The sequence below is a fragment of the Eleutherodactylus coqui genome, chromosome 1, assembly GCF_035609145.1.
Source record: "Eleutherodactylus coqui strain aEleCoq1 chromosome 1, aEleCoq1.hap1, whole genome shotgun sequence".
Classification (NCBI taxonomy): Eukaryota; Metazoa; Chordata; class Amphibia; order Anura; family Eleutherodactylidae; genus Eleutherodactylus; species Eleutherodactylus coqui.
This window is the reverse complement of record NC_089837.1, coordinates 509,756,926-509,772,493: the sequence shown is the minus strand read 5'-3', so window position 1 is coordinate 509,772,493 and position 15,568 is coordinate 509,756,926. Positions and strand designations below refer to the sequence as shown.

Genomic DNA, 15,568 nt, shown 5'->3' with positions numbered 1-15,568 from the left:
CTGGACTAGAAGTGGTGGCGTCTTTTACTCTGAAGTGACCTCACCAAGCGTCTCTGCCTCTCTCTGCTGTGATCCTGCTCGGCTCTCTGACTGCTCCCCATCCTGGTCGGCTGATTCCCCAACACTAACACGAGAGACAGAGCCCCTCAGAGTCCTGACCATGGAGCTCGGCCTCCTATAGCGGAGGCGCCCTGTTTGTTTTCTCTCACACTCTGCAGCTGCTGGTGACGTTAACGGTACAACCTCCATTCTCCATCTGGCGGCATTGAGCAGCCTGCGCTACTTCTGATTGACTGAGCTACGGTGGCTCAGAGTTAATGCAAGTAAGCTGGGTTGTTGTAAAAAGGAGGGCAGAAGTATGCCTATTTTAGAGTAGGAGATGACAGCAATTGTATAGTTAAAGAATTACTGCGCCTGTTTAACACTGTAGTGAAATGTAACCAATTAGTTTGCTTTTAGATGGAAGAATGTCTCTGCGTGGATTCCTTTTGTTTTGGTTCAGTCTTTTAGAAACTATTCCAACTGGACACATATATATGGATGTAATAAAGTGTCTATGCTTTCAGAAGAAACAGCCCGGTGTCATTGGACTCTACCACATTTCTGGGGGATCATCTGGAATTTGGAGGGTCAGAAGAGGGTGATTTCACCTCCTGCTAGCTCTTAGGTTTTAAGACTGATTGACTGAGAGAGAAGATCCACTTGGGTGCCAAAGAGCTATTTGCTTCATAGCGGGAAAACACACTCCCAAAGATTCAGACTGTAACTGCGACGTATAGGAACCGTCAGAGGCATGGAAATCATAGACGAACAGGTGGGAATTCAAATTGTAAGGTAGGGGACCTACTGTTTGGTACGGCAGAAGTAAGAGACCGATCATCTTTTTAAAAACTGACTTCTTTTAGTAACCTTCATTGGCGAAGCCTTGTTCTTTATGGGAATGTTGGTAGGGTTGGAATTAGTAACTTAGAATTAGAGATAAGCGAACACCAAAATGCTCGGGTGTTTGTTATTCGAAACGAACTTCCCGCGATGTTCGAGGGTTCGTTTCGAATAACGAACCCCATTGAAGTCAATGGGCGACCGGAGCATTTTTGTATTTCGCCGATGCTCGCTAAGGTTTTCATGTGTGAAAATCTGGGCAATTCAAGAAAGTGATGGGAACGACACAGCAACGGATAGGGCAGGCGAGGGGCTACATGTTGGGCTGCATCTCAAGTTCACAGGTCCCACTATTAAGCCACAATACCGGCAAGAGTGGGCCCCCCCCCCTCCCAACAACTTTTACTTCTGAAAAGCCCTCATTAGCATGGCATACCTTTGCTAAGCACCACACTACCTCCAACAAAGCACAATCACTGCCTGCATGACACTCCACTGACACTTCTCCTGGGTTACATGCTGCCCAACCGCCCCCCCCCTCCCCCCCACAGCGCACACCAAAGTGTCCCTGCGCAGCCTTCAGCTGCCCTCATGCCACACCACGCTCATGTCTATTTAGAATTGCGTCTGCCATGACGAGGGACCGCAGGCACACACTGCAGAGGTTGGCACGGCTAGGCAGAGACCCTCTTTAAAAGTGGCGGGGCGATAGCCCACAATGCTGTACAGAAGCAATGAGAAATAGAATCCTGTGCCACCGCCATCAGGAGCTGCACACGTGGGCATAGCAATGGGGAACCTATGTGCCACACACTATTCATTCTGTCAAGGTGTCTGCATGCCCCAGTCAGACCGCGGTTTTTAATTCATAGACACAGGCAGGTACAACTCCCTATTGTGAAGTCCCTGTCGACCGACAGCATGGGTGGCTCCCTGGAACCCACCGGCGGTACACAAAAATACCCCATTGCATTGCCCAACACAGCTGAGGTAGTAATGTCGTGCTTAATGCAGGTGAGCTTCGGCCCACACTGCATGCCCCAGTCAGACTGGGGTTCTTTTCGAATGTGTACAGATGTAGTAAAAACTCCGTGTGCACCTACAGCATGGGTGGGTGCCAGGAAGCCACCGGCAGTACATAGAAATATCCCATTGCATTACCCAACACAGCTGAGGTAACGTCAGCTGTAATGCAGGTGGGCTAAAAATTCATTTGATTACACTGTAGGCGAGGGCCCACAAAAATTGCTGTATCAACAGTACTAATGTACATCCCAAAAATTGGCCATGGCCAGCCAAGAGGGCAGGTGACACCCATTAATCGCTTTGGTTAATGTGGCTTAAGTGGTAACTAGGCCTGGAGGCAGCCCAGTGTAACGAAAAATTGGTTCAAGTTAAAGTTCCAACGCTTTTAAGAGCATTGAAACTTTTAAAAATTGTTCAGAAAAATTATTTGAGTGAGCCTTGTGGCCCTAAGAAAAATTGCCCGTTCAGCGTGATTACGTGAGGTTTCAGGAGGAGGAGCAGGAGGAGGAGGAGGAGGAATATTAGACACAGATTGATGAAGCAGAAATGTCCCCGTTTTGGATGGTGAGAGAGAACGTAGCTTCCATCCGCGGGTGCAGCCTACGTATTGCTTACGTATCCTTGCTGTCCGATGGTGGAGAAGAGAAGTCTGGCGAAATCCAGGCTTTGTTCATCTTGATGAGTGTTAGCCTGTCGGCACTATCGGTTGACAAGCGGCTACGCTTATCTGTGATGATTCCCCCAGCCACACTAAACACCCTCTCCGACAAGACGCTAGCCGCAGGACAAGCAAGCACCTCCAGGGCATACAACGCTAGTTCAGGCCACGTGTCCAGCTTCGACACCCAGTAGTTGTAGGTGGCAGAGGCGTCAAGGAGGACGGTCGTGCGATCGGCTACGTACTCCCTCACCATCCTTTTACAGTGCTCCCGCCGACTCAGCCTTGACTGGGGAGCGGTGACACAGTCTTGGTGGGGAGCCATAAAGCTGTCCAGGCCCTTAAAGACTGTTGCACTGCCTGGGATGTACATGCTGCTCAATCTCCGCACCTCCCCTGCTACCTTGCCCTCGGAACTGCGCCTTCTGCCACTAGCGCTGTCGGCTGGGAATTTTACCATCAGCTTGTCCGCAAGGGTGCTGTGGTATAGCAACACTCTCGAACCCCTTTCCTCTTTGGGAATGAGAGTGGGCAGGTTCTCCTTATACCGTGGATCGAGCAGTGTGTACACCCAGTAATCCGTAGTGGCCAGAATGCGTGCAACGCGAGGGTCACGAGAAAGGCATCCTAACATGAAGTCAGCCATGTGTGCCAGGGTACCTGTACGCAACACATGGCTGTCTTCACTAGGAAGATCACTTTCAGGATCCTCCTCCTCCTCCTCCTCAGGCCATACACGCTGAAAGGATGACAGGCAATCAGCCGGTGTACCGTCAGCAGCGGCCCAAGCTGTCTCTTCCCCCTCCTCCTCATCCTCCTCATGCTCCTCCTCCTCCTCCTGTACGCGCTGAGAAATAGACAGGAGGGTGCTCTGACTATCCAGCGACATACTGTCTTCCACCGCCCCCGTTTCCGAGCGCAAAGCAGCTGCCTTTATGCTTTGCAGGGAATTTCTCAAGATGCATAGCAGAGGAATGGTGACGCTAATGATTGCAGCATCGCCGCTCACCACCTGGGTAGACTCCTCAAAATTACCAAGGACATGGCAGATGTCTGCCAACCAGGCCCACTCTTCTGAAAAGAATTGAGGAGGCTGACTCCCACTGCGCCGCCCATGTTGGAGTTGGAATTCGACTATAGCTCTACGCTGTTCATAGAGCCTGGCCAACATGTGGAGCGTAGAGTTCCACCGTGAGGGCACGTCGCACAGCAGTCGGTGCACTGGCAGCTTAAAGCGATGTTGCAGGGTGCGCAGGGTGGCAGCGTCCGTGTGGGACTTGCAGAAATGTGCGCAGAGCCGGCGCGCCTTTACGAGCAGGTCTGACAAGCGTGGGTAGCTTTTCAGAAAGCGCTGAACCACCAAATTAAAGACGTGGGCCAGGCATGGCACGTGCGTGAGGCTGCCGAGCTGCAGAGCCGCCACCAGGTTACGGCCGTTGTCACACACGACCATGCCCGGTTGGAGGCTCAGCGGCGCAAGCCAGCGGTCGGTCTGCTGTGTCAGACCCTGCAGCAGTTCGTGGGCCGTGTGCCTCTTATCTCCTAAGCTGAGTAGTTTCAGCACGGCCTGCTGACGCTTGCCCACCGCTGTGCTGCCACACCGCACGACACCGACTGCTGGCGACATGCTGCTGCTAACACATCTTGATTGCGAGATAGAGGTTGCGGAGGAGGAGGAGGAGGAGGAGGAGGAGGAGGAGGGTGCTTTAGTGGAGGAAGCATACACCTCCGCAGATACCACCACCGAGCTGGGGCCGGCAATTCTGGGGGTGGGTAGGACGTAAGCGGTCCCAGGCTCTGACTCTGTCCCAGCCTCCACTAAATTCACCCAATGTGCCGTCAGGGAGATGTAGTGGCCCTGCCCGCCTGTGCTTGTCCACGTGTCCGTTGTTAAGTGGACCGTGGCAGTAACCGCGTTGGTGAGGGCGCGTACAATGTTGCGGGAGACGTGGTCGTGCAGGGCTGGGACGGCACATCAGGAAAAGTAGTGGCGACTGGGAACTGAGTAGCACGGGGCCGCCGCCTCCATCATACTTTTGAAGGACTCCGTTTCCACAACCCTATACGGCAGCATCTCAAGGCTGATGAATTTTGCTATGCGGACGGTTAACGTTTGAGCGTGCGGGTGCGTGGCGGCGTACTTGCGCTTGCGCTCCAACAGTTGCGCAAGCGACGGCTGGACGGTGCGCTGAACTACACTGGTGGATGGGGCCGAGGACAGCGGAGGTGAGGGTGTGGGTGCAGGCCATGAGGTGGTAGTGCCTGTGTCCTGAGAGGGGGGTTGCATCTCAGTGGCAGGTTGGGGCACAGGGGGAGAGGCAGGGGTGCAAACCGGAGGCGGTGAACGGCCTTCGTCCCACCTTGTGGGGTGCTTGGCCATCATATGTCTGCGCATGCTGGTGGTGGTGAGGCGGTTGGTGTTGGCTCCCCGGCTGAGCTTTGCGCGACAAAGGTTGCACACCACTGTTCATCGGTCGTCAGGCGTCTCTGTGAAAAACTGCCAGACCTTAGAGCACCTCGGCCTCTGCAGGGTGGCATGGCGCGAGGGTGTGATTTGGGAAACACTTGGTGGATTATTCGGTCTGGCCCTGCCTCTACCCCTGGCCACCGCACTGCCTCTTACAACCTGCCCTGCTGCTGCCCGTGCCTCCCCCTCTGAAGACCTGTCCTGTGTAGGCGTTGCACACCAGGTGGGGTCAGTCACCTCATCGTCCTGATGCTCTTCCTCCGAATCCTCTGTGCGCTGCTCCCTCGGACTTACTGCCCTTACTACTACCTCACTGCAAGACAACTGTGTCTCATCGTCATCGTCCTCCTCACACACAGAAAGTTCTTGAGACAGTTGGCGGAAGTCCCCAGCCTCTTCCCCCGGACCCCGGGAACTTTCGAATGGTTGGGCATCAGTGACGATAAACTCCTCTGGTGGGAGAGGAACCACTCCTGCCCAATCTAAGCAGGGGCCCGAGAACAGTTCCTGGGAGTGTTCCCGCTCCTGAGCAGGTGTCATTGTAGTGGAGTGAGGAGGCTGGGAGGAAGGAGGAGCAGCAGACAGAGGATTCGGATTTGCAGCAGTGGACGGCGCAGAACTGCGGGTTGATGATAGGTTGCTCGAAGCACTTTCTGCCATCCAGGACAGGACCTGCTCACACTGCTCATTTTCTAATAACCGTCTCCCGCGTGGACCCATTAATTGGGCGATGAATGTGGGGACGCCAGAAACGTGCCTCTCTCCTAATCGCGCAGCAGTCGGCTGCGACACACCTGGATCAGGAGCTCGGCCTGTGCCCACACCCTGACTTGGCCCTCCGCATCCTCGGCCGCGTCCACGTCCTCTAGGCCTACCCCTACCCCTCAGCATGCTGTATTACCAGTGATTTGATTTCACAGGCAGGAAATAAATTGGCGCAAGACTGCAGGCCAAATATATTTTTTTCCCTTTTTTGAAAACGAAAGGCCCCACTGCCTCTATTGAATGAATAATCTAAGTTTAATAACTGTGCTGTGTCCCTGCTAATGTGTCACAGAACTTGAGGGTAGCAGAGTTATTAACTCTGGCAGAGCAGGTATTGTTTTCCCAATTAAGGAAAGCAAATGGCGAAGCCAGCAGTAAACCGTAGCTGGGTGCGTCTGATTTTTTAACGTTGTACACGCAGCTCACATGTGTCCACAGCCCTTAGGACGGACAGAGGCAGGACAAATAGAATTCGTTTACCTTTTTTTACACCAAAAGGACCCACTGCGTATATTCAATGAATAATAACTGTGTTGTCGCCCTGCCTATACAATTCTTTCCCTGTAGTATCAATGGAGGGTGCAATGCTCTGCAGAGCCGATTTTGAGAAACAAAAAAATATGCAGCACAGCTAACAGCAGCCTGGACAGTACTGCACACGGATAGAAGTGGCCCTAGAAAGGACCGTTGAGGTTCTTGAAGGCTACACTCACTCCTAACACTCTCCCTGCCTATCCAACACTTCTGTCCCTAATGCCGGGTGCAACGCTCTACAGAGGCGATTTTGAGAAAAGAAAAAAAAAGTCACTGCTAACAGCAGCCAACACACAGGTATTACTGGCCCTAATAAGGACCTTTGGGGTTCTTGAAGCCTACACTAACTGCTATTTCTCTCCCTACAGCAGCTCCGGTACCAGCAGCACTGTCCCTCATCTAACTCACAAGGCATCTGAGGCGAGCCGCGGGAGGGGCCGACTTTTATATTCGGCGGACACCTGATCACCCCAGCCACTCACAGCAGGGGGGTGGTATAGGGCTTGAACGTCACAGGGGGAAGTTGTAATGCCTTCCCTGTCTTTCAATTGGCCAGAAAAGCGCGCTAACGTCTCAGGGAAGGAAGTGAAAGTAACCGGAACACCGCATGGTGTTCGTTACTAATAACGAACATCCCGAACACCCTAATATTCGCACGAATATCAAGCTCGGACGAATACGTTCGCTCATCTCTACTTAGAATAAGTTAAGGATTTGGTGTATTTGGAGCTGTTTCCAATTGTTTTCGCTGTGTCCTTATGGGGTGAGTTTTTGAAAGATAACAAGGTCTGTTTTCACTGCACTAATTAGGACGTGGTTCAGGCCATTACCAATTTGGCGGCATCTTCTTCCCAATGGTGAATTTATTGTGACATGCGGTATTACAGGCACTGTTATTAAACATGTGGGTAGTGGTTGTGCATATACCAGGCGTACAAAATTTAATAGTGAATACTCTCTCTCGTTTTCAGTGTGAGCAATTCCGAAAGGTGGTCCTGAGCAGAATGTGTCCGGCTTGGCTTTGGAAACTGGTTGGCAAGTAGCGGAGCACCTAATAAGTGGATAATTTTTGAACAGAGTACAAGGAGAGCATACAAAGTTGCGTGGCGGGAGTAGAAACAGCGGGTCGAGATGTTAAGCGACATAAGGACCAATAAGGATAAAGAAGGAGCTGTTTTGCAGTGGTTTGGGATTGTGCATATGTTGGGTGTATCTGTGGCAATGGTAAATCAATTTTTGGCCGGCCTGTCTCTTGGTTTTAAACTTACGATGTTTTGGGATGTGATAGGCCTTAGAAGGCTTTCAAAAGAAAAAAATTAAGCCCAGATAAACGTAGGCCTGTGTCGTTTTCAGTTTTTGAAAGAGGTGGTGGTTGCATTGGAAATAATCTGTGCGGGGCGTTTCGAGGGAGCCTTGTTCTATTTGGCTTTTATGCTAGCATTTTTTTGAGCATTAAGGTTGGGCGAATTGGTTTTGCCTAGCAAGAAAAAAGGGAGGAGACTACTAACAGAGGATGTGAGAGTTGGGGAAGAACAGCTTGAGTCTTTTATATGAAGGTCTAAGACAGACCTAAAAGAAAAAGGAAGAAGGGTATTGATTTGATAGGTTCATAGGGTATAGATGAGCCTTGTTGCATGTTGAAAGCACTATGACGAGTTGGCCAGGGTGAGGATGGGGCAGTTTTTTATGACATAGGTCTTTCCTATCCAGGTTTCAGTTTGTGGTGGTTTTTCAAAAGGCCCCATCGCACCTCAGCTGGGACAGTACTAGTTTTGGGCCCCATTCTTTTTGGATTGGGGTGGCGATAGAGGCTGCAAGAGGGGATCTGAGTGTTGATGTAATTAAGAGGAGTGAGAGATGGCAGTCGGGAAGGTTTAAATCTTATATTTAGACCACGGTGGTCATGAAGTGGTCTGGGAATTTAATGAGTAAGGTTCATTTAGGGGCGGAGGAATTTTTTATGTTGCTATGGTTGCCTTTGTTTTCCCTTTCAGATCAGCGACAGGCCCTAGTAGAGATTCTGGGGCATTCATATGTGTATTGGGGTGGGGAGAGAGCAAAAGTATGATCAAAAAGGAGACAGTTGGGTTTTGAAGAAAGATCGGCGGTGTTGTGATGCATAGGAATACGAGGAGTGTTGTGATGGAGGGTTTTGCACGAGTTTCATCATTTTGTGGATTTGGACAGGGCACCAAATAATCTGGTGCTGCATGCAGGCAGGAACGATTTAGGTAAGAGGCCTTTTCGCTAGGTATCTTGAGATATCCGGTATGATATCCTACATTTCCAGGGTCGGTGGTTATTTATTTATTTAATAAAGTGTGAATTAAACTGAATAGGGAAGTTTCCAGTTTTGTGGCAAGAAATGGGGGTATGTGGATTTAGAAAAAGGCCAAGGCAATTTTTGGGAGATTGATGGTGTTCACCTAAATGAGGTGGGCAGCGCAGATCTGAGGTGGTCAGATCGTGTTTGCAGTAGCGGGTCCTTGGATTTAGTCACAAATTATTGGTTGGGGGGGGGGGGGGCAGGGGCTGGATAGCCACCATCCCCCTTGGTTTATCTCTGGTTAATATTGGGTCTGTAGCCTCCAAGGAAATATTATTAAATGACTGGTAAATAAGGATTTTTTATATATTTCCAATCTGTGTATCTTTTTGGTGTTGGAATGAGAAGGTGACAGATGTCTGGACTCCAAGGACCTCCCCTCATATTGGAGGGGAAGATTAATTCAGGGTTATGATTATTAGTAATGAGTGAATAAATGTTTTTGTCTTGTAATAAAATTGTCTGCTTATCCAGGGAAAGGTGTATTTTTATGAATTCAAGCTACAGCAAGTAAAGGAACCAGTCTGTTATACCCGGGTCATGTCTATGGGCATGGCTAGCAGGATGGTTTATTTTCCTCCTCATACTATGAATGGGGGATTAGTTAGTGAAAGCAACAGTTTTTTTAACTTTCATGTGATTGCCAATATCTATTGGATAATGGCGATCACGTGATCAGAGACCACTCACAGCAGTCCTTGGTCACTGCCCCAGGGCCCAGTAGCCAGGACATTTTAAATTTCACGAGTCCTCGCCAGCTTCTGCGCTTGCATCCGCCATTTTGCAGATGGGTGAATGGGTCGCATCCAAGCTGGGGAGAGGTTTGCTGATAAGGATTAGAGATGAGCAAGCATACTCGCTAAGGCTAACTACTCGAGCGAGTAATGCCTTATTCGAGTATCTGCCCGCTCATCTCTAAAGATTCGCCTGCCGGCGCAAGTGAGAGGTGAGTTGCGGCGGTGACCAGGGGGGGAACAAGGGGGAAGAGAGGGAGAGAGAGAGATCTCCCCTCTGTTCTTCTCTGCTCTCCGTCGCCGCTCCCCGCACCCCGCCGGCAGACGAATCTTTAGAGACGAGCGGGCAGATACTCGAATAAGGCAATACTCGCTCGAGTAGTTAGCCTTATCTTGTATGCTTGCTCATCTCTAATAAGGATCCCATCAGGGGACATCACCAGAGGCCTGAGGTAAGTAATTTCACCTCTCCTCACGGTTTGTATCTGTGTCGGGAGATGAAACTTTAGCTTCTTTTAATTTTACGTGACCGCTGTTATCAATTGGATAGCGGCAATCATGTGACCAAGGGCTTCCTACTGCCTAATGCGGCCCCGCATGAAATCTTCAGGCTTTTGGATACGTTTGGTAACCAGGAGCAGGGAGATTTTAAATTACTCCGGCAATTCACGGCTTTTGCACATGCCAAGTTAAGGTCCGTGGATAAATCTGAGGGTCTTAAGTGGGGAATTTCATCTCCCCTTATGGATATGATCCATAACAGAAGAGGAAACTTAAACTTTTTAAACTTTCTTTTTTTTTGCAGTTACACTTTCTTCTTTACTTTTACATGATGAATAGAGACGAGCGAGTATACTCGCTAAGGCACATTAGAGACAAGCGGGGAGATACTTGGCCAAGGCACTGCTCGCTCGAGTAAAGATTTGGGGGCCGCCGCGTATGACAGGTGAGTTGCGGCGGGGAGCAGGGGGGAGCGGCAGGGGGGAGAGGGAGAGAGAGATCTCCCCTCCGTTCCTCCCCGCTCTCCCTCGCCGCTCCCCGCTGGCCCCCGAATCTTTAGGAACGAACGGGGAGATACTCTGCTAAGGCACTACTCGCTCGAGTAATGTGCCTTAGCGAGTATACTCACTCATCACTAATGATGAATAATGCCGATCATGTGACTGGGAATCGCATACAGTGACGGTATAACGACATGTTGCCTTTAATTGGACATCAAGGCACATGTAAGTAATGCTTATGTCACAATAGACAGCCAATGGGGTGCTCGGAACAAGAACACATGACTCCAGAGGCAAAATACAATTATAAGGAAACAAAGTAACAATGAAAAGTCCAGTCGGCGGTTCAAATATGCATCCAAATGCCTATCTAACAATAAGCTTGCGGAGATGATCTCCACCCCATAATGGGCGGTTAACTCTTTCAATACCACAGACTTGTAGAGAGGAAAAATCTCCTTTATGAACCAAAAAGAAATGTGATGAAACGGCCGATACATTCTTCCTTCCAGCGTGTTCACTATCAGATCTGTGTCTCCTTATCCTAGTTTTTAGTTTTGCACATGTTGCACTTGGCAGGACAGACGTGATGAGATAAACCACAGAAGTCGGATTACAGTTTATATATTGACTTATGCTGAAAGGTTTCATCGTGACACAAAGTGTTTTGTAGTGTGAACAACGGAGCAACAAATCCATCTGTTCTGGCCACATTTCACACAGCCCGAGGGTGGGTTCACACAAGCGTGTTTTGTGCATACTTAGGTGCGTACGTATGTGTGCACCTAGGTACAAGCAAAAACGCGCGTGAACACAGCTGCGTGCTTGTTGTCGTTAATAGGGCCGCGGCTGCTGCCAGCGGTTCTATTGAAAGCAATGCTCTGCCGGCACCCCTGCATTCTTTTTCAGAGAAGGGCTTTACATATAAGCCATTCCCGGAAAAAGAAACATTTTAATGCAAAAATAAATAAAAAAACGTACCTCTCTGCCGCTGCCGTGTCCCCTGCGGGGATGAAGAACACATCAGCCGCATGAGGCAGATGTTTCCTTCACCCCCACTAGTTAAAAGAATTCCCTGCTGCTACATCTACCACATCAGATGCAGCAGAGGAATTCTTCAATTCTCAACCGCAGCTGTCACAGATGACAGCTGCAGTAGAGAATCCTGCTGCCCGCAGCCCCATCAATGGCTTTTCAGGGAAGGGTTTCATAAGCTAGCCAAACCACAATCAGAGGTACCAGCAGGCGGGGATTTTAAATCCCCGGCTGCTGATAGCTCAGCAGCGCTACAGAGCTGGGGACAGCGGCAGAAGTTGCCGCTGAGCCACGGCAGTTGTCAATGGCTTTTCAGGGAAGGACTTCATAAGCTCTTCCTGAAAAGAGTGTTAAAATAGTGGGGGAAAAAATTAATAATACTTACCTGCCGGGGCTTAGCCGCGGCTTGTACAGCTGTCCCCGACTCTGTAGTTCTGAACTTTCAGCAGCCGGGGATTTAAAATCCCCGCCTGCTGGTAGCTCTAATTGTGATTGTGATTGGCTGAAGCGCTCAGCCAATCACAATTAGAGCTACCAGCAGGCAGGGATTTTAAATCCTCGGCTGCTGATAGCTCAAAACAGCAGTGACAGCTGAGAACTATAGAGTCAAGGACAGCGGCAGAAGTTGCCGCTGAGCCCCGATAGCCTTCAATGGATTTTTAGGGAAGGGCTTACGAATACTGTTAAAAAAAAAATAAAAAAATACTCCACTGTCGGGGCTCAGCCGCGGCTTCTGTCGCTGTCCCCGACTCTGCACTGCTGTTTTGAGCTATCAGCAGACGGGGATTTAAAATCTCTGCCTGCTGGTAGCTCTGATTGTGACTGGCTGAACTGCTCAGCCAATCACAATCAGATCTACCAGCAGGTGGGGATTTTAAATTCCCAGCTGCTGATAGCTTAGAACTACAGAGCCGGGGACAGCGGCTGAGCCCCGGCAGCTGAAGAGAGGCGAGTATTGATTTTTTTTTTTAATACACTTTTTTAAATCGCTTTTCAAGGAAGGGCTTATGAATCCCTTCCCTGAAAAGCCATTGACGGTGATGCCGGCAGCAGGATTCTCTACCACAGCTGTCATGTGCTGTTGAGAATTGCAGAATTCCTCTGCTACATCTGCCACAGATGTGTTCTTCATGCCCACAGGGGTCACGGCAGCAGCAGAGAGGTAAGTTTTGTTTTTGTTGTTTGTTTTTTTTTTACACAAAAATGTTTCTTTTTCAGGGAAGAGCTTATATGTAAAGCCCTTCCCTGAAAAAGAATGCAGGGAGCCAGCAGACCATTGTTTTTAATGGAGCCGCAGGCAGCAGCAGTGCCTCCATTGAAAACAATGCGTGCATTTCCAATGGTGCACGCATGTCCTATCTTTGCAGGCACACACCTGCAAAGTACGAACGTGTGAACACACCATAGGGAATGCATTGTTGTAAATACAAGCGTGTTTTTGTGCATGCGTATGAACGCACAAAAACACGCTTATGTGAACCCACCCTGAATACTGAAGCCTGGAGGATGGTTCAAACTGATGGTCAATAATCATACTGATTGATAATAAATGTCGCACGCTGTGAACTTTTATAGCTACAAATTTACAGCCGAAATCAAGAATTCTGGCAAAATCCCCGTCAGCATGCAATAAAGGAAGATATTTCTGCATAATCTGACAGATAGAGGGATATTCTACACTATATGGGGGTGAATAGATCATCATGCCCCCCATGGATGTGGTTTAACTCTCAACAAGCCAGTATAATTTTTTTCAGAAGAAATTTTTGGGCCCCAAAACATCCATTGTGGGTAATTGTGATGCTGTAATCTCTCCATAACTTATTGTTCCTCCATCTGGTAAGCCAAATCAGAGGAACAATTTGCTTGTCACGCAGCAATTCTCCCACTGGGACACTATTACACACATGAATAGGATGACATGATATGGCATATAATATAGTGTTACCAGCAGGCGGCTTGCAGTAAGTGGACGTTTCCACCAGAGACCGCATTGCATTGCCTGAAACCATATTAGCAAATGTAATGTCCTGCAGCTACAAGTGGAGGGATCTGCTCCATGCGGAAATGGTAATCTGCTCAGGAAGGTTTATAGCTGGTAAATTAGAGCAGTGAAAAATAGCTTTTTTAGTTTTTGCAAGAAATATCCCCTATTGTTAACAGAGAGAAGCTGCATATAGAAGCCTGAAATATCTACATAAATGCAAATATACAACATAGGAAATACATAATGTGATATAAAGAATACACCTTACCTCTAACTGAGACTGTGCGACCTCAAAGCAGAGCGATAGGCACACAAACAGCAGGATGGACATAATGCTATGCTGTGCCATATCTGTAGTGATGGAAGCTGCAGCAGAAGATTGGAGTGTTTACCCAGCGAGCCAGCAAGCAGACAGGGAGACTGAAGAATGCTGGGTGTAGATGGGACATATATAGTTCCCTCAGTCACACGTCACAAAGATATATGATGAGGAAGAAGGTAAACGCCCCGGAGCTTACTGTCACACACTGCATCCAGCCTCCTCATCCATTTACTAAAGTCTATAGATTTCTTGGCTATGTACGTACTGGGCAAACAAACACGTGAAGCTTCATGGCCACGTGTACTTATACAGTGTTTCCCTGAAAATAAAATCCTGTCTTATGTTATTTTTGCCCCAAAAGAACCACTAGGTCTTATTTTCAGGGATGTCTTATCATACTTACCTAGCATGCTTGGTCCAGGTCCCTCCCGCTGCTCTCCGGAGCTCTGATGTGCTGAGCAGCGGCATTGATTGGCCAATTTAAAAATCCCGCCTCCACAGCACGATAGTCGTAATTAGTTCTTCGACCGATGCTTAGCCAATCAAAGCAGCACTCGATAGCGCTGCATTAGTTGGTTCTTGAGTGCTGCTCAGCCATTCAGAGCCATCACTTCTTGGAGGTGAGATTTATGAATCCTGTAACCAGGAAGTGATCAGTGGGTGAACAAGGACTGCAGGACACACGGCGGAGCTCCGGACAGCAGCAGGCGGACCTGGACTGTGCCAGCTAGGTAAGTATTCCCTTTTTCTATGTAATGCAGCTAGGGCTTTTATTTCCAGGGTAGGGCTTATATTTCAAGCCTTTCAAAAAACCCAAATAATCAGGGAAAGGCTTATTTTTAACCCTTTCCGATCCAATTTGTATCCTGGGTTTTCTAGAGGGCTTACTCTTTTTTCTGCTGTTATACAATGGCGCTATATGCTGGCTAAAGCCAGTACTGCATGAGGTAACACATTGGATAGACTCTAACAGCAGAGAGGCGGGCAATATACAGTAAGAGAACCCTGATGGACGTCTTCCAACATCGGAGCTGTATAGCCTTAAATCATAATGTCTTCAGAGGTCAGACAGTGGATTGGAAGGTGTCAAGGGAGATCTTTTTGGAGATCACATGTGCTGTCAGTATAGCAGGAACTGTAAACTTACATAAGAATCCCATATACCTATTACTTACAAGCCTAAATAATCTGGTCAGTTTCTCAGGGAGAGAAGATAAAGTACGGGTAAGATACCCCTCCGCCCTTTGGGCCCTGGACAAAATTTTGTCCCGAAACTGGAGGGTTGCTTTAACCAAATGGCAGTCGGCAGTTCAAAATAATCCATGTCTTCCTAGATAATCTCTCTGAATAATCCTCTCAATTAGGTGCCGATCATTAGCTATTGGGCGGCACTCAAACGAAAATATAATTCCTTCATTCTCATCCCTGTTCCCATTTACATATATTAAGGTGTTACCAGAGGAGCCACCAAATGCTGATGTGAATTCCAGATTAACTCAGCTCAGACACTGGATGTGGGTCTGCTGGGCCACAAAACCAATTTAGCCTAGGATAAAATTGAGGGGGCAGCGCCCGATGTTCTCTGGTTTTCATCCTTTAATGCCACCAATGAAGCTCGAGCATTCACTGCATTAAAGAATCTCCTGCCACCCCTGTGCCAAAATAACGAGATGTTCTCCATTTCAATGGAGCCGGCGCTGCCGGAAAAGTTGTAAAAAGTAAAATAAAGTTTAAAAATACATCTTCCCTCATGGATTAGATCCATGAGGGGAGGTAAAAATACTCACCTCTACCCTCAGTGATGTCCCGCGGCGATATGGTCCTTCCAGGC

The 15,568-nt window shown here is 48.7% G+C and overlaps 1 protein-coding gene across 1 annotated transcript in view; it reads right to left on the bottom strand.

Moving 5' to 3' along the window:
- Positions 1–13,820, bottom strand: part of LOC136614361 (leucine-rich colipase-like protein 1) — a 61,494-nt gene extending 47,674 nt beyond the window's left edge. The window contains exon 1 of the mRNA XM_066594109.1: positions 13,684–13,820. Within this exon, the coding sequence (XP_066450206.1) occupies positions 13,684–13,764 (81 nt within the window). The 5' untranslated portion in view covers positions 13,765–13,820. The remainder of the gene's footprint in view (positions 1–13,683) is intronic.
- Positions 13,821–15,568: the final 1,748 nt, after the last annotated feature.